The sequence below is a fragment of the Stenella coeruleoalba genome (genome assembly GCF_951394435.1).
Source record: "Stenella coeruleoalba genome assembly, chromosome: 9".
Taxonomy (NCBI): domain Eukaryota; kingdom Metazoa; phylum Chordata; class Mammalia; order Artiodactyla; family Delphinidae; genus Stenella; species Stenella coeruleoalba.
Window position 1 is genome coordinate 99,382,835 of NC_137155.1, and position 17,199 is coordinate 99,400,033.

Sequence of the window (17,199 nt, forward strand, 5' to 3'; positions counted from 1 at the left end):
GGTGGCAGCAAATCACGCAGCAGATGGGCGGGAGCGTGCGTGGGAGGGGAGTATCACATTTCTTGTTGGCCTTTCTTCCCCTACAGTCTAACATTTTTAATGTCACCATCATTGCTTTTTAACATTGAACTAATGGAGTTCCTTTTGGTTTTGTTGCAGCTGAGATGGTGGTGGATCCAGAAACCACACCATACTTAGACATAGCTAACCAGACGGGCAGATCAATCAGAATCCCTCCATCAGAAAGAAAAGTAAGTACTGTAAGAAATTTATGGCTTGTTCTTTGATCTGCTGTCAGAGCAGAAGTGGTTTTCTATTTGTTTTATCTTGGAATGTTATTATAAAGGATTAGAAGCAGCTTTCAGTCTCCAGCTCATAAACAGAGAACATGACCATATGATGAGCACTTCATCTGGCCGGCTCACCCTGTGAGTTTCAGTGCCTGAGTACAGAACGGCAGGACCTCACTGGCCTGGAGCAGTGGCTTCCTGTGGCAGTGTTTGTTTTGCTGTAGTTTATTTTACTTGGGGGCCTCATTCCCTAAGGGACGGATCAGAAGGGGAGGCTGGGGTGCTAGGTAGTTTGGGAAGAGTGTGACAGATGATTCTGCCACCTCTTCCCCTGTCTCTCCACAGCCCCGTTCTCTAATTTGGAGTAAGGGTGAAGTGGTTTTACCTTTGAACATATCCAAGGGGGTCTTTCTAGCAGCATCTACAACTTGGCCCATGAGATCAGTCTCTGAGCTGGGGTCCAGTAGCTTCTTACATGAAAAGCTTTAGTGACTGTGGGTCAAGTTAATTTTAATTTTTTGGTCTTTAAAGGACACTTTTGAGTCGGTTTCACTGTATGAATTATGGATTTAAAATTAAGGATTAAAGTTACGTTTTAATAAGAGAGCTTTGTAATCTCATTGAATTGATTTTTTTTGGCAACTGTTTGCCCACTGCAGATACTACGTTCGTATATTAAATGATGATATTTAGATCTTTAGGGGAAACCTTTACAAAATGGAATTATATACAAATTCAAATCTAAAAATATTAATGAACTTTAAAGAAATTTGGATCACCTTGCAAAAATTGTTTTAGAAATGGTACAGTTGACAGATACTTCAGAAAAAAACCTGATTAAGAATAGAGAGTGAAATGAATGCTCTTTTTAGAAAAGATACAGTCATTACTGGCTGGTTTTTTATATGTTTAGTCTTACGGATACTAGAAATAGATCTAGATCAGCCAATACTAAATTAAAGTGATGAAAACGAAGGGACGGGTGCCGTTTCTGACCATTTCAGCCATGTTAAATTGAGTTCTTGGTTTCAGTGTTTAAATGAAATGAAGGTTTAATGCTGTTTTCCTTAATTTTGGCTTTTAGATTTAGTTGTGATCTTGAGTTTTTTGTCTGTTTGTTTTCACAATATTTGATTTCTTTAGGCTTAATATGCTTTTAATATAATTCGTTTTATTATAGTTTAAAGTGATGTTTTTTTAAATCCTTATTTTTTCCTAGGCCCTTATGTTAGCCATGGGATATCATGAGAAGGGCAGAGCTTTCCTGAAAAGAAAAGAATATGGAATAGCCTTGCCGTGTCTGTTGGACGCTGACAGATATTTCTGGTAGGTGCTTTTGTACCTGGTGAAAGCAAGTTTGAAGGAGGATGAGAGTTACACACAGCACCCTTCCCCCACCCCGTGCACTTCACACTTCGGATTTTCACCCAAGATGGTTAACGTAAAAGAGTAGTTATGGTGTAGACTGATTTGCGAACTGTTTCTCCCCGTCGCAGATTTCTAATTGATCTCTCTTCCCTGTAAAGCATTTTATAAACATAGGCACTATTTTTTTACAACAAGCATGTAGGGTATCATGTCTCTTTCTTATGACATGTTGTCAGCCTGCACTGTCCGTTATAAGGTCCCTGTCAGCTTTTCACTTAGTGATTTTGGTGTAGATGTTGATGAGCGTTCCCCAAATCCACTGTTTCATTAGGCGCTCCAAGATGGTGATAACGTATTATTCCTTCTGCATTTATTGCTGGAATTCTTTTGAAAAATATTTTTCCTTATCGCTGCTTGGTCCTCCTAAGGTACAATTTGTACAGAAAGACAGAATAAAATGCTGGGTTCTTTCTCTTTATTTTCTTCTTTTCAGAATAAATGAGTTGCTTCCCTAGCATCTTCCAAAGATGACATCACCGGTGAGGTTTCCCTGCTTTTTTTTTTTTTCTTTTAAGTATCAGTATGAGCTCATGGATTTTAACACATTTGATACACTTCACACCTCAGAGCTTAAATTGGCTGTCTTCAGCTGGCAGGTGGTGCTGCATCCCTTTGACCCGATCCTGGGGTAATCTTTGTAGTCTCTGCTCTCTCGTGGCCAGAGCTGGTCCAGACTCATCCTGAATAGTTCCTGCCCCAGAGCAACAGCCAACACTTTCTCAAGGGCTCCTGGTTCCTCTTAATGGGAAACGGTACTGAGAAGCTATAATCCAGGCAGATGAAATATTTGAAAAATAGACTTGATGTTTGAAATATTCAAAAGGTAACAACGTCAGTGTTATTTTCTTTTCCGTTTTGAGGAACTCCCAATATATACAGTACATTCAAGAAGATAAATGTAAGTATATATAGTTTGCCAGCTGTACTGGCAGCACCCTTGTGTCTTAAGTGAACAAACTTAAATTTAAGCAAAAAGGGGGATTTATTGTCTAAAATATTTGGGAGGAGGGGGCAAAGCTGAAAGTAACCAGAAAAGGGCTTGGTGCCTCTCTGGTTTTCCTCCTCTGCCTCTTTGTCTTTGCTTTTTTCTGAGTGTCAGTTTTATTCTCTTCTGCTACAGGTAGCAGTGCAGGCTGTAAGTTAGGTCCTTAAATTCAGGTAAATTTTTTATTCGCTTCCATAATTGTTTCTAACTTTTTATTATGGAAAATTTCAAACATATAAAAATAGCAGCTAATATACTGAGTTCCCATACACTTGTAATCCAGCTTCAGCGGTTATTGAGGCATGGTTGACCTTGATCTGTCCGTATGAGCCTTTCTCAGTCTTTTCACCTTGGACACCTCCTTGTAATCATTTTCAGGTCTCAGGGAGACCCTGAGTAAAAAATAACTGCCTCTTCAGTTCATGGTACGTTAACATGTTCAGTGAGTAGTGGACATAATAATCCAATAATAATTGTCAGTGCCTTTTTAAGTAGAAGATACTGGTTTTTTCTACTGGGGATTTGTTCTTGCAGGTCAACTTATTAGCATAATTTTTGTGCGCCTTCCCTCTCTTCGTAAAAGAGATCAACTCTAATGCAAGTCAGCGGTGGAGGTGGAAGAAACTTAAGTTGTTCTTCCTTTGCCCCTTGATGTTTTTCCTGCCTGCTCCAAGTAGGCTCAAAGTTCTATCACAGCTTTCTTTTGTACATCTTGTGGTATGGTATGTAGTATGACTGAGAGTAATTTCTTTCCCCTATTTAAAGCTAAAAATGTAAGTTATACTTTTGGCCAAGATGGAGTAACAGGGACCGGATTTACCCTCTCGCCTGCAACAACTGAAAAACTGGGCAAAATGTGTAAAAACAGTGGTTTTCTGGCAATGCAGGACAGTGGTCCCTGAGGCGGGGAAACAAACGAGTGGAACCCTGTGAATTGTTTCAGCTCACTGCCTGGAGTTCCCAGGCCTCAGTGTGCGGAGGAGAAACCCAGGCAGAGCCTCCTGGTCTCCCCTGAGTGGAAGAGATGGAGCTCGGAATCCAGGGAGGCCACAGTGGTGGGAGGAGAGAGCTGCCTGCGGGAGAGTGCACAGGGCGCCCCTGGAGTCTTCTGTTGAGTGATGGTCAGCACAGGCCTGTGAGGTCACGCCCGCCTTGCCCCCAGGCTGGGAAAGCACCACCTCAGAGAAGCAGAGAGATCACAGAGGGCGGATAATAACCTGTGGGAAACGGGGCATTGGCTAGAGAATTCAGTAGGGTGTGGGAAGAAGGGCTAATTCTGCCCTACAGGCTGTTCTGGTCCCACCTAACAAAGCTTAAAACTAAGCCCTGAAAAGGTCACACCACTCTTTTCAAGTAACATGTTTTTAACTGCATCCCAAGCATCGCTTAATGGTATTTATTGAACCCATGTATCGAGAAACACACAAAAAAACTACACAGTCCAGTTCCTTACAGCCAGTAATAAAACTAAAAATGACTTTTTAGCCAACCTTCCTTTTAAAAAAAGCAGATACCTAAGCTTAGCTTACCTTTCTTGAAATTAATATCTTTATTTTATATAAAAAATGTAAAACTCTTGAGGCAAGTGTAATAAGTTTCTGTTAAATAACTGACTTGAGCCCAAATGGGATTTAATTTTTCTAAAGCTAGGCTCAGTATATTTTGTTTAAATCAACGTTATACATTGATTTTAATTAATGTTTTTAACATGAAAATTTATTGGCTATTGACTATTCAGGCTACTAAAGCAAAATCAATAAAAATATACTCTAAGACAATTTTATACAAGTCTTTAAATTTTTTTCTGAGTGACGTGATCAGGTTCAAATATAGTCCTAACAGTTTCAAAATTATTATATGCAGGTGATGTCATGATCTCTTTTATAGCCTATATATGAATAAAAAGTGTTATGTGTTTAAACTAAAAGAATGAAACGAACGTCTTTAACGTGAGACCTGTGCTGCGTTTTGGTTTTGGGTTTGGTTTTGGCTGCACAAATACTCAATTCTGGGTCAAACTTATACGCATGATTTTATTTTTAACTGAAAGGAGGCAGTTTCTGTCCTCACTCTTGATGCTTTAGACACAAACAAGCCTGTTCACATGTGTGAGACTTTGAAAACTGGCTAAATGTCCGCTGCTTTCGTGAGAATGGTGGGGTAGGCTTCTCTCCCAGAAACCGAAGGTGCCTACAGGTAGATCAGTAGATCTCACCTGGAGTGTAAGATCAGACCATGGTCCATGAACTTCTTCCTCTCCTCTCAATGTCAAGTTCTCAGGCCAAGCAGAAGATTCAGAGAAGGTGCCCCTCACCTGGTCATACATCTGGATGTGTGTGCATGTGTGTAAAATATGGTGTGTATGTCACAAAACGTTCACAAGGAATAGAAATGTTCAAAGAAAGAAACCACAAATAAATAGGAAAATCCTGCTCTGAGAGATTATTCTTACGCCCCGGTGGGTTGTCTTGTACGTACCCTGGAGTGCAGGCACTCCACTTAGGAGACTTCTGCTTTAAAGCATAAATGACAGAGACTTCCCTGTCATTGATGGCGCAGTGGTTAAGAATCCACCTGCCAGTGCAGGGGACACGGGTTCAATCCCTGGTCTGGGAAGATCCCACATACTGCGGAGCAACTAAGCCCATGCGCCACAACTACTGAGCCTGCGCTCTAGAGCCCACGAGCCACAACTACTGAGCCTGCGTGCCACAACTACTGAAGCCCATGCGCCTAGAGCCCGTGCTCCGCAACAAGAGAAGCCACTGCAATGAGAAGCCCGCGCACCGCAATGAAGAGTAGCCCCCACTCGCTGCAACTAGAGAAAGCTGGCGCACGGCAACAAAGAGCCAACGCAGCCAAAATAAATTAACTAAAATGTATTAAAAAAAACCAAACATAAATGACAGAATCAGAGCTCTTCCCCGCCCCCCACCCCAAGCAGATTTTGATGGGCAGGATGGGAAGCTTGAGGGCATGCAGGTTTTGTAGTTTTATACCAGAGCAGTCTTACTTTTAGTAGAATACAAACAAAAACAGATGAGATCTTTAAAGTTTGTGAATGTTCCAAATTTTACTTTCCTATTGAAAAGAGTTCAAACTTGAGATCTAGATTTGCATTATGAATTTCTAACATAATCACAATTTAAAATCAAAATAAATTATCTCGATGTCCATCTTTGTCAACCTTCCATTGCCTTGCTGTCTTCTCCCTTCCTCTGTATCTGGGTTCAGCCTGCTGCGACAGCTGCCGAGTAGCATTTAACCTGCACCTGGGCCCCAAGGTCAGCTAGGCATTCAGAGCCTGGCATTTGTCTGGATGGTTTTTCCCCTCCTTTAATGTGATTGGACGTGAATGCCTCATCAGAGTCTTCATCAACTGAGGCGTTCATAGTAAGGAAGGATTTATTTTTTTTTAGTGTGCTTTTAAAGCTTTGGGGTTCTAACTTCGGCTATATATTAGACTTACCTAGGGGGATTTTAGAAATACAACATCCAGGCCCCACCTCCAGAGGTTTCTGTTATAATTGATATAGTGGGGTCCCAGCATCAGTATTTCTTAAAAACAAACAAAAGAAAATAGAAAAGGAAAGAAAAATTCCTCACATCCTGGTGATTCTAATTTGCAGTCAGGGTTGGAAACCACTGCTTTAAAGCATGGTCTCCCCACGTTTGCTGAAGGGTTCTGACACAGTGGCCCCGATTTCCGCTTCCTGCCAAGCCTCTTTCCCAACATGGCAAGGGTGTGTGTGTACGTCTGTCTGTCTGTCTCCCTCCCCTACCAGGGAAGGTGGTGTTGAGCTTCTTTTCTTGAGCCCTAACTCCTTTTTTTTTTCCCCTTGGAAGGACTCAGATTATAAATATAGTTCCCTTCATAAACATTGCGATCTCTGTCTTAGTCTTTGGAAATACACCAAAAACTGGAAAAAAAAAAAATTCCAGTAATTCACAAAAAGGTTTTTACTGCTTCTTGTCAGTGATGTCATTTCTTGTCTTTGGTAGCGAGTGCTGCAGAGAACTGCTGGACACTGTGGACAACTATGCAGTACTCCAGCTGGACATAGCATGGTGCTACTTCCGCTTGGGACAGCTGGAATGCCTGGACGACGCAGAGAAGAAATTAAACATGGCCCAGAGATGCTTTAAAAATTGTTATGGAGAAAATCATCAGAGACTGGTCCACATAAAAGTACGTTGCTGTAATTAGTTTTAGGTATTAGTGAGCCCATTTGTAGAATTTGAGTTTATTCCTGTTAAAGTGTTTAGACTGCTGCCGAAGGTGATTTATTTGATAGTAGTATGCAATGTGTTCTTTTTAAGCTATATTTTAAGGGGATTGTTAAACATCTTATAAGTTAGCCTGTGACCAGAGGAACACAGTTTTCTAGTCACAGAAACCCATTGATGACCGTGACCGAGAGAGCTGGTGACTGTATTCATTAGAGTCTAATGAAAGGTTTAAATGCAGAAAATAGACATTTTGAACAGTGACAGTTCACATGAGTGAGTCACAGCTCCAGAGCTGGGCTTTGAATAAGGATTTTTCTCAGGCAGTTTCCACAGGTCATCAGAATTCTGCTTGGGAATTGCAGGGCAACATAAGAGATATTCCTGGTTTGCATACTTCCCTCCTGACCAGAGGGGGCCCCCTGTCCTGGGCACCTGGAGATAGGTGTTCTGTTTGGGACAGGCGATGCCGTTGTACCCTGGGATCCTTACTTTTGCCATCAGCGATGGTGAAGACAGAAACATTTTAGTAATGCCATTTTGCCCCTGTGGAGATGAAGGGAATTATAAATGTCAGTATTACAGACCTGTAATGAGAAATAAGACAGTTTTATCTTTTTTCCCCCAAAAAATTCTAGGGAAATTGTGGAAAAGAGAAAGTCTTGTTTTTAAGACTTTACTTGCTTCAAGGTATCCGAAATTATCACAGTGGAAATGGTGAAGAGGCTTATGACTATCTCAACAAGGTAAGACAATGGATGCTCCAAAGTTGTGACCATTTTCACCTACTTAGTTTTTTAATCCCCAGAAGTTAAGTATTTCATGAACTCAGTGGTGTGTGACTGGTGAGGAAAGTGCACCTCCCTCCCAGTCCCTCCTTCACGTATACCGTAAACACATCTGTATTTGCGAGAGTACAGGCAAGGTGCTGTAATAAGGAAACCTCAGAAAGTCAGTGGCTTTAATTGGCTAGAAGTTTCCATTTCTCTCATCTGGCTGTAGAGTTGAGCAGCCAGGGCGGTGGGGCAGCTGGTGTCCTGTCAGCGCCTCTTCCAGCCAGCAGAGGGAGGGAGAGAGTCCAGGGCAAGCCTCTTTAGAGGGGTGACTCAGGAGGTGCTCCTGTCATTTCTGCTACATGCCATTGGCCTAGACCATCTGGCTACACTCAGCTCAAATTCAGGGGACTTTATTACCAAAAAGGAGGAGATAATGGATACCAGCCCCTCCCACAATCCTCAGCCTGTTTTCTCATGTTATACTGCATATAAGTCACGTGAGCAGAGAGGGTGTTGTCTGTTTGCATTTGCACTGGTTGATAATAGGTCACATTTAGAGGTTTTATCTAAAATCTGACACACCCTAGTTCACATTGGGTACAATCCAATTTCCTTTAGGTTTTAGCTTTGTGTTAAGCTTTAATGTTACTATGGTTACATGATTCTTATATTTTTCTTTGTCTGTAGGCATGTCAGCTCTTTAAAGAGCTATATATTGATCCATCAAAAGTTCACAGTTTGATGCAGCTGGGTTTTAGTGCCCAGGAAGCTCGGCTTGGCCTAAGGGCATGTGACGGGAACGTGGACCACGCAGCTGCCCACATCACCAACCGCAGAGAGGTACCTTAATGTGGTCTTGGCAACGCTTGGTTGAGGCCTTTGCCTTTGAGTAGGTGTGAAACTTGAGGCAATAGCAAAATTATTTCCAAAGTGCCTTAGCTCTCAGATATGAAAGAACAGAAAAAGAAAATTCCGTACTAGGTATTATTAACAAGGAACTCTTCATTGCTTCAGACTTGGAAGTCAGGAGAAAAACTTGTCTTTTTTAATTGCATCAGTTTTCAGACAGTGCAGTTTCCTTCATTTTATTCTTGCTATGGTGGCAGGTAGCTCGTAAGTACAGTTATCCAAGCAGTCTTCTCTCTCTCTCTCTCTTTTTTAATCACAGTATATTTCTGGAAACCATTTTAAAGGGGTCTGTGTTTTCCAGGGAGCCATTGTTACAGTTCAGGATGTCATCCTTGCCTGGAAACATGAGTCAAATCATATGAACAACTAACATTATGTTATAAAAGCAAAGATTCAAAACTATAATCATTTAAAACAATTAGAGATAAGTACAGTTAAAAAAAAAAACTTTAGAATTTCAGAGTTGGAAGGAATGTTACCATATCGAACATGGTAGTTTTACAAATGAGGAAAACAGGCTCAGAGGTTGTCTTTTCCGGGGTCATGGGTCAAATTGGTGGCAAAACCTGAACTAAGGCTCTGGTTTTCTCCTGAACTTTCTAATTCCCATCTGAGAATAGCATTCTGAGTTTTTACAGAAGGTTCTGAAAAGCCAAAAGATAATATAAAATGGTAAACGTTACCACTTCACTTCCTAACTTTTTATAAGTAGCAAAAATAAGTTTTTTTAAAAAAATAGTAGTGTCCTATCAGATGTGCATTTAATGAATTAAACTATAAGCCCTTGGAGAAAATAAAAAAACAACAGAGTATATAGGGCAATTGACCCTGCTCACTCTTCCACTCAGTGGATGTGTAGTTGGGATGCTTTTGGTTGAAGGCAACAAATTCAGATTGGCTTAAACGCCCAATAAAGAGGGTAAGGGAGGGATTCACTGGCCTACTTAATTGTAAAGAGCCCAGAGGAGGGCTGGGTCTCAGGTTAGTTGATTCAGTGGCTTCGCCCTGTCGCTGAGTTCTAGTTTCTGTCTCTCTGCCTCCTCCGTGTTACCGGGGTCATCCCATCACACCAAGAGCATGGTCCGGGTCCCAGAATCCTCAGAGACGTTCTGAGCTGCTCACTGATTGGCCACCTTTGAGCCAGTCGCCGTGGCCAGGGGAGTGTCAAGACCTGACTGGCTTGAGCCTGTCTGCTTAGCTTAGGCTGGTCAGGGCCTACTTGGGGAACTAGTCAGCTTCCCACACCCTAGGGACAGCTGGGGTGGCTGGTGGGAAGACCAGCTCCGAGTCCCATCGCGTGTGAGCTCCCGTGAATCTGCTGTCCTCTCAGTTTCTGAAGCTCCGGGTTTGAACGTCTCACTGAGTAGAGGGTAATAGGTGATTCCTCAAAGTTTGCTTTTTTGTACCTCGTGGCCCTGAGTACGGGCCAGTTTCTCATCTGGCAAAAGAAACAGACTAATGAAACTGAGGTCACTTGACAGTGCTGAAGTGTTCCGAGGCCGTGAGAGGCAGCGTGGTGGCCTTCCTAAGGGATGTTCAGTCTTTTTGCCTGTACACAGCCGTGACTTTAGAACCCAGTTCTCTCACAACATTTGACCCTACTGTGTCGATAAGACTTCGCAGTCAATGCTTATTGTCATTTCCTTGGTTTATTTTATTTTCCTAATTCTAGTATAAAGAGAAATATCACGTGTATCTACATGGTTAAGAGAAAACTGACTTAGGCATTTGTAATAAGAAAAAAGTGTTCTTTGAGGCCCCAACTTTGTGTCAGCTCTGAGGCCCGTGTCTGCTGGCTGGCTGGCTGGGAGGGTCTTTCTCTGCTTGAATGTTAATCGTCCTTCTTATTAGCCTTTTGAAATATAAGTGGAAGAGGCTGGAATTGCAAGCAGAGGATGGGACGGGGTAGAGGCATTTTACATGGTGTGTACGTGTGAATCAAAGTGGAAATGTGAGTGATACGGACTACTTCCGCCGGCCTGCGTGGGTCTTGTGGTGAAGCGGGAAGGGTCAGCTGGGAGGCGGAGCTGGGGCCTGGGAGCTGGAGCTCAGGAGCGCTGGCGCCTGACTGGGTGTGGGGAGGGGCCGCTGCGGGACTGGAGCAGGTGCGTGAGCTGCCGGGCCTGTGCAGAAGGGTTCGGAGTCTCGGAGACTGGCCCAGAGGAGGCAGTTAGAGGGCGCGGTGGGGGTGCGGACCACAGCCCCGGGGAAGGGGGTGGGCAGCGGGATGGCAGAGCTGCCCAGCCGTCGTCAGCCCCGCTTGCTCACAGGTAGGTTCTCCACTGTTGTAAACAGGAAATTACAGGCTGAGGTTGTCTTCATCCCAGGAAATGTTGTGGGCAGTCACCCCTTCTGCCTAGTCCTACTGCCAGCTTGGAGTATTTGGTTCCGTGGTGAGGATTCCTTTCTTCTCCTAAGAGGTGAGGCCGTGTTCTTGCTGTAAGAACGTAGAGGGGACCCTTGTTGCTTGGACTGAACCATGGAGGTAGGAGGAGATACATCAAAGGGAAAAGCTGTTTTCTCTGCTGTTCTCCCTGTGTTGGGCCGAGGGCGGACCGTTTCTAGAATGTGCAGAAGTTGTCTCTCTGCTCTGCTGTCGGTGATGACCTTGACTGGGGCACCTAACTGTCTTGAGAGATTTCTGTCTTCTCATTGGCAAAATAATGAGGTTGGATTCAGTTAGTGGTTGTCAAACCTGTTTTAGTTTTATTGTTTTAATCAGCAGAAATCCTTTTAGAATGATACTTGTGGGAATTCCCTGGCGGTCCAGTGGTTAGGTCTGGGCGCTTTCACTGCCGGGGAGATCCCTGGTCGGGGAACTGAGATCCCACAAGCTGCACGGCTCAGCCAGAAAATAAATAAATAAATAGAAATAAAATAAAGTGATACTTGCTTTCAAAACAAACTCAGAACTCTCCTGATGAGGGCTGGGGTGGGAGGAGGAGAAGAGACTGAACCTGTGGCCTTCCTCAGGCTCTTGGAGCAACGCCAGGCACCTGAGCCTCGGGGTTGAGAACCACGGGGGTAGGTGACCTTTGTCACCTGGCATTGAGCATTCTTGGGGTTTTAAGTGGACTAAGTTCTTACTACCCAGGGAGTGGTGGGTGGATCGGTAGCTTGGGCGCCATCTAGGACCCACCCACCCCCTCCACGGCCCCCACGTTCAGAGTCACATTTCGGTAAGATCCCAGGTGACTCAGCAGAGGCTGAGAAGCCCTCCCACCCATGCAGGAAGCTCCTCCCCCTGCTTCCTAGAAGAAGGCACGTCCACCTCTCCGGGGGTCCTCAGGATGTGCCTGCTGGTTCCCAGGGGCCTGTTCTGGTGCCAGGTGGTGGTCCCCGAGGTGCTCTCTTCCCTCCCTGGCCTGACGTCTCCGGCTCCCGCTGGGCTTCCCCGCGAGCAGCACACCCCTGGTCTCTGCCCTAGTGGCCCTCATGCTGGGTGGGACGGGGAGAGAGAAGGTCACCTCACCTTGTGGTTTTCACTTTGCCTGGTGACCCTGAGACTCCTATAGAGCATGGATTGAGAAAGGCTTTCTACAAAACCGCAATCCCTAACTTGGTAACTCTGCTGTTTTCCTAAAGAAATTGGACCAAATAAGGAAGGAGGAAAAAGAGAAGAAAAGACGCCGCCTGGAGAACATAAACTATTTGAAAGGAATGGGCTACTCCGCTCGTGCAGCCAAGCAGGCGCTCCACCAGGCCAGCGGGAACCTGGAGGAGTCCCTGCAGGTAACCCCTCCCCAGCCTCTGGCCTCCCTGAGCAGCCCTGCTCCCGGCCCAGGCACCACCCCTCCACTTCTTCATTGAAGCTGCTCTTTTGTCCTTCCTGACGCCAGGAGCCCCGCGGCTGCGGGCCTTCCTCTTCATTCCTGGTTTGGATCTAAGGGTCGGAACTCTCTTGTTCTCGAACCCAGTGGCAGAGCCAGAGTGACGAGCCGCACCCACCTCAGTGCCTGTCCACGATGCCGCAGGGCTCGCAGGGCAGGAACTTTGATGAGGTTTCTGTTTGCAGCGGGAGTTTAACAGTGAGGTGGAAGAAAGGTGATTGAAGTTTTAATGTAATTTTTTTGAATTCAGATGTTTTCTTTGAATATTTAGTTTTATTATTTAGTCAGTAGTACATGTTGGCAAAGGGGCTTTTTAAAGAAGTCCTCAGAAGTGACTAAACAGGTTGGGATCCAAATTAGTGGTAACTCTGCCCGGGTCCACGTCCTTCCAATTTTTGTTCAAGGAGCAGACAGGATACTTAATGAGGCAGGCGCTGTGCTGAGTCTCATCGGAGATGCCGCCTGCCCTGGGGGAGCCCACAGGCTAGTGGGGAGACAGACGCAGAGAACACAGTGGCGTAAGGGCTACCATGTGGGAGCGCAGCACTGGGTGGGGAGGCAGGAACTGCAAGCTGAGCTGGGGGGCGGGTCACTGGAGGGGGCCCAGCAGACGGAGGAGAAGCGGGGGCAGCGCTAAGGGCTGAAGCATGAGGCCGGGGGAGTTGAGCCCTGGGGTTGCCAAGGCCTGGGTTACACCTGCTGGAGGTGGGGCGGGGTGGGGAATGGCCAGAGATGGGGCTGGACAGGTAGGCAGGGGCTAGGTGGGCCGCGTCACCTTGTTTGCCCTGCTGAGGAGTTCACACTGAATCCTGCAGGCAGTGGGGAGCCTGCCCTGCCTTTGCCTCTTATTCTCAAGACCTCCCGTCCTGTTCTTCAGAGGTCCCCATTAGTCGGTCTGTTAACCCTTGGACAGCATGGGTCTGAAATGCATGGGTCCACTTATGCGTGGACCTTTTTCAATAGTAAATACTATGTATAGTACTTCACGATCTGCAGATGCGGAGCAACTGTGGATACCGAGGGTCCACAGTAAGTTACACTTGGGTTTTCCACTGCGATGAGGGTCAGCGCCCCTAAATCCTGCGTTGTGCAAGGGTCGACTGAATTTTCAAATATATGTATTAATATATTTTTTTAATTCAAAATGTTATTTGAATATCTAATTTGATTTCTTAGAGAAATTTAAAAATTCTGAATATGTGAAGGGACTGATGGGGCTCAAAACTTGTTTTTAATTATACAAATAGTACATAAATGCATTTGATCGATATAGAAGTATTCAGTGTTAAAAGGGAAGTTCCCCAAAAGGGCTTTATAAGGTTAAGAGTAAGTATCATGTGACAGAGAAATCAAGGGTCCAGAGAACTCTGCTCTTCTCCTTGACATTGTAAACCTAGAGCATGTCACCTTCCAAAGAGAAGTCACATTGGGCAGCCCTGGACTGCTTATAGCTTTCCGTTTATAGCTCTTTATGACCTTGTCACCCCTGAGGCTGAGCTGCAACAAGCTTGTGTTTTCTTGGAATCCTTCCGCCTGCTCTCTCAAATCCTTTCCTGCTTCCTCAGATGCGATCTTTTTGCCTGAATAATCTTGTTCATCCTCCAGACCTCAACTCAGACACGACCTTTGGCGGGAGCCGCCTTTGAACAGCCGCCTCTCCAGCCGCAGCCTGTTCAGGGGTCCCCGTTCTCTGCTTCCACAGCACCCTGAGCCTCGTCCACCACAGTTTCTACACCTGTTCGTGTGTCCCACGGCTGTGCCTGCCTAGCGCGTGACAGGTGCTCAGTCTCTGCCTGAGTGACCGAGCGGATGTTAGTGATGAGTAACGGGTGTCCCTGTACGTTTGTAGATTCTGCTCAGTCAGCCTCAGATGTGGTGGTTAAACGATTCTGGTCCGGAAACCAACAGCCATCAGGAGAGTCCTTCTCGGGAAACCATTGACCAAGTAAGTGCAAGCGCCTTGTGCCCCTCTCCGCCCGCACAGCCTCGTGTGGGACTGGCTGGCGGGACAAGGCTGGAGGCCAGGCAGGGCCGAGCCCTTGGCGCCCGGGGCTCCAGGTGTGACCGGCCCGCCCGAGGGCGCAGCCTCCGTGCAGCAGTTGCAGCCGGTGGACGCGGGGCACAGGCATTTCCTTCAGAGTAGGAAACAGGGAAGCCATGGGAAGGTTTTCTTCGGGCTTTTCTCCTCTTTCCTACACACGCCTCTTGGTGCGTCGCCTCCCGTTCCCCTGCCTGTGACCTGCAGGGATGTCCACGTGTGCCCCCCGTCACGTTAGCCTGCCTAGTGTGCTGCAGAGACCTAGCTAAGGGTCCCGGCGACAACGAGCTCTGTGCACGCAGCGCTGCCTCTGGCTTGCGAGCCGGCTGCCTTTCTGAGGCGACTGGGCACCAACGTGGCCGCCTCAGGTCTTCCTCCTTCCTTTCCAAGCTGCCTCACGCGCACGTTAGCGCGGGAAGGCCGGTGGTACACGCGTGCGGTGGGTTTTGGGAACGTGTACCCCCCAAGACCTGGCTCTCCCGGCTCTGCGTGGGGGCGGGAGTGCCGGGTGCGCGCTGTGCCGTGTGGCCTGGGCCCTCGCCAGTGCCGTCCTGCCTTCTCCCAGCTGGTGTACATGGGCTTCGACGCGGCAGCGGCTGAGGCTGCCCTGAGGGTGTTCCGGGGAAACGTCCAGCTGGCGGCTCAGACCCTCGCTCACAACGGTGGAAGTCTTCCTTCTGGCCTGCGGCTCTCGGCGGAAGATTCTTCAGCAACGCCACCCACATCCCCGTCTGATTCTGCAGGTGGGTCTGCGATCTCTGAAGACCGACCTATGGGAGGGACTGTCTGCTCGAGCGGAAGCCGGCAGGCGGGGCTTGGGGCGGCGAAGGCTCGCGGGGGCGGCGAGGGGCGTTCGCAGACGTGCACACTTCGGGCTGCTCGGGCGCTGTGGCGCGGGAGGGCCGAGCTGGAGCTGACGTGGGTCCCTTTGGTCCCCGTGGAGGTTTCTCTTTCTGTCCTCCTCCCTCAGCTCCCCTGTTGCTGCACTTCTTTACTGCAGGGACCTCTAGCGCCTCAACAGATGAAGATATGGAGACAGAGGCTGTGAATGAAATCCTGGAAGATATTCCAGAACATGAAGAAGATTACCTTGACTCAACTCTGGAAGACGAAGAAATTATTATTGCAGAGTACTTATCCTATGTAGAAAGTATAAAGACAGCAACAAAGAGAAACTAAGTGATGAACAGAAGTGAGCACTAAGTTTCTGCTCATAAATTCTATCATTATGAAGAGTGTAATGCAGGTCTTTTTTTTTTCTTACGCTTTATCTGATTTTGCTCCAGAGTGCTTCCTACCTGGGGGCGGGAGGGGTAGGCGGGGAACAGGGATGTAAAGAGTAAGAGACTTGGTGGGGTCCGGCGGCGGGGGGCAGGTGCCGGTCCCCAGGGTCCGTCTTGGGAACTGAGCTGCCTCTGGCCAGATCTTGCAGTTCCCAGCTGCCTTCAGGTTCTGCAACCCTAATGCCAGCCTCCCTGCTCTGTTTTTTACCCACCCAGAAATGGGAAGGACTGGGATAGGGTGGCTGCTAGGGAAGGGATCCAGGAGGAGCTCATGGGAGCGAAAGCGGGCCCTGTCTCCTCCTCTTCATCCTGCCCTGCTCTCCTGCCCTCCTGAGCCCACTGCTCGATCGTCTCCTCCTTCCCGTGATGCAGCTCTGCCTTTCTGCTTCAGCCTCTCTGCCCCGTCCCGAAAACGTCCTTTAGATCCTCAACCACTGCAGGTGCTCTGGGGGGCCTGATGATGAGGCATCGGCTCCCACAGCCACACCAAACGGTGGCAGATGCCCTCAGCCTGAAACGTCTGTGTTTTGTGCTTAGCTTAGTAAAGTAGGCACTTGAAATTCCAGGCTGAAATTCAGAATATATATGTATTCAAAGTTCTTCTTTACAAAAATAAAATCTTTTATTAAATGGTAAAGTCTTAAATGCTAACCAAAGCAACTTATTTTTAATTAGCATTTTTAGATGCATTTCTGTCCTATTAAATTCACTGCTGGCTAAGGTAAGATACCTGTCAGAAATTAAGGTATATTTTCTCCAAGTCTTTGTAGGGTTTCTTGGGTATATTACGGAAGACTGTTTGTAAAGGTATGTTGTTAGCCTCTTAACAGCTCAAATAACCGTTCTCATTGCACCCTGCATCCCTCCGTAAACGTGTATTACATGAAAAGCCTGTCCAGCACCAGGACGCAGCCAGCAGCAGCCGGTTGCTGGATGAATCAAGTGTCAGGTGTGTTCCCAAGGCTCTCCCTGCCTCCGGGAGTCACCGGAAGCCCCTGTGACAGGGCAGGTGGGCCACGTGGTTGCCGTCAGGGGGCTGGCCGAAATGCTCCAGCTTTTTCAGGAATCATTTTCAACAAAGCTTGGAGAGCAGTCCAGTTTGAATGGGTGGAAATCTTTTCTTGTCATTCTTTTAAAATGGATGATACAGATGGAAATAAAAGGTGGAAAATATATTCAAAAATTGTCAGCCTAACTTTGCAATGAGTTACTCAAACTCCTGAACTGTTGTGAGTGTTGAAAGTGTCTGGGTGGTCTAGAGCTTCATTTAGTTCGAGACGTTTGCTTCCGTTGTCTTCTGTGAGGAAGTCAAATGTATGCCCTCAAAAGCACCATCGATGTCTGTTGTTAAAAGATGAAGTGTACGTGGGGGAGGGGAGACTGAGTCGGGGAGACGGGGTTTGCTTCCTCAGCGTTGGAAGCGGCCCGGCCGA

General features: G+C 46.6%; 1 protein-coding gene across 2 annotated transcripts in view; it reads left to right on the forward strand.

The window, feature by feature from the left end:
• NUB1 (negative regulator of ubiquitin like proteins 1) overlaps positions 1 to 16,973 on the forward strand; it is a 28,021-nt gene extending 11,048 nt beyond the window's left edge. For both annotated transcript variants that reach the window (XM_079930995.1, XM_079930996.1), the window contains exons 7-15: positions 160 to 251; positions 1,510 to 1,616; positions 6,706 to 6,892; positions 7,569 to 7,676; positions 8,394 to 8,546; positions 12,201 to 12,347; positions 14,295 to 14,390; positions 15,049 to 15,226; positions 15,484 to 16,973. In XM_079930995.1, coding sequence (XP_079787121.1) covers positions 160 to 251; positions 1,510 to 1,616; positions 6,706 to 6,892; positions 7,569 to 7,676; positions 8,394 to 8,546; positions 12,201 to 12,347; positions 14,295 to 14,390; positions 15,049 to 15,226; positions 15,484 to 15,662 — 1,247 coding nt within the window. In that variant the 3' untranslated portion in view covers positions 15,663 to 16,973. The remainder of the gene's footprint in view (positions 1 to 159; positions 252 to 1,509; positions 1,617 to 6,705; positions 6,893 to 7,568; positions 7,677 to 8,393; positions 8,547 to 12,200; positions 12,348 to 14,294; positions 14,391 to 15,048; positions 15,227 to 15,483) is intronic.
• Positions 16,974 to 17,199: the final 226 nt, after the last annotated feature.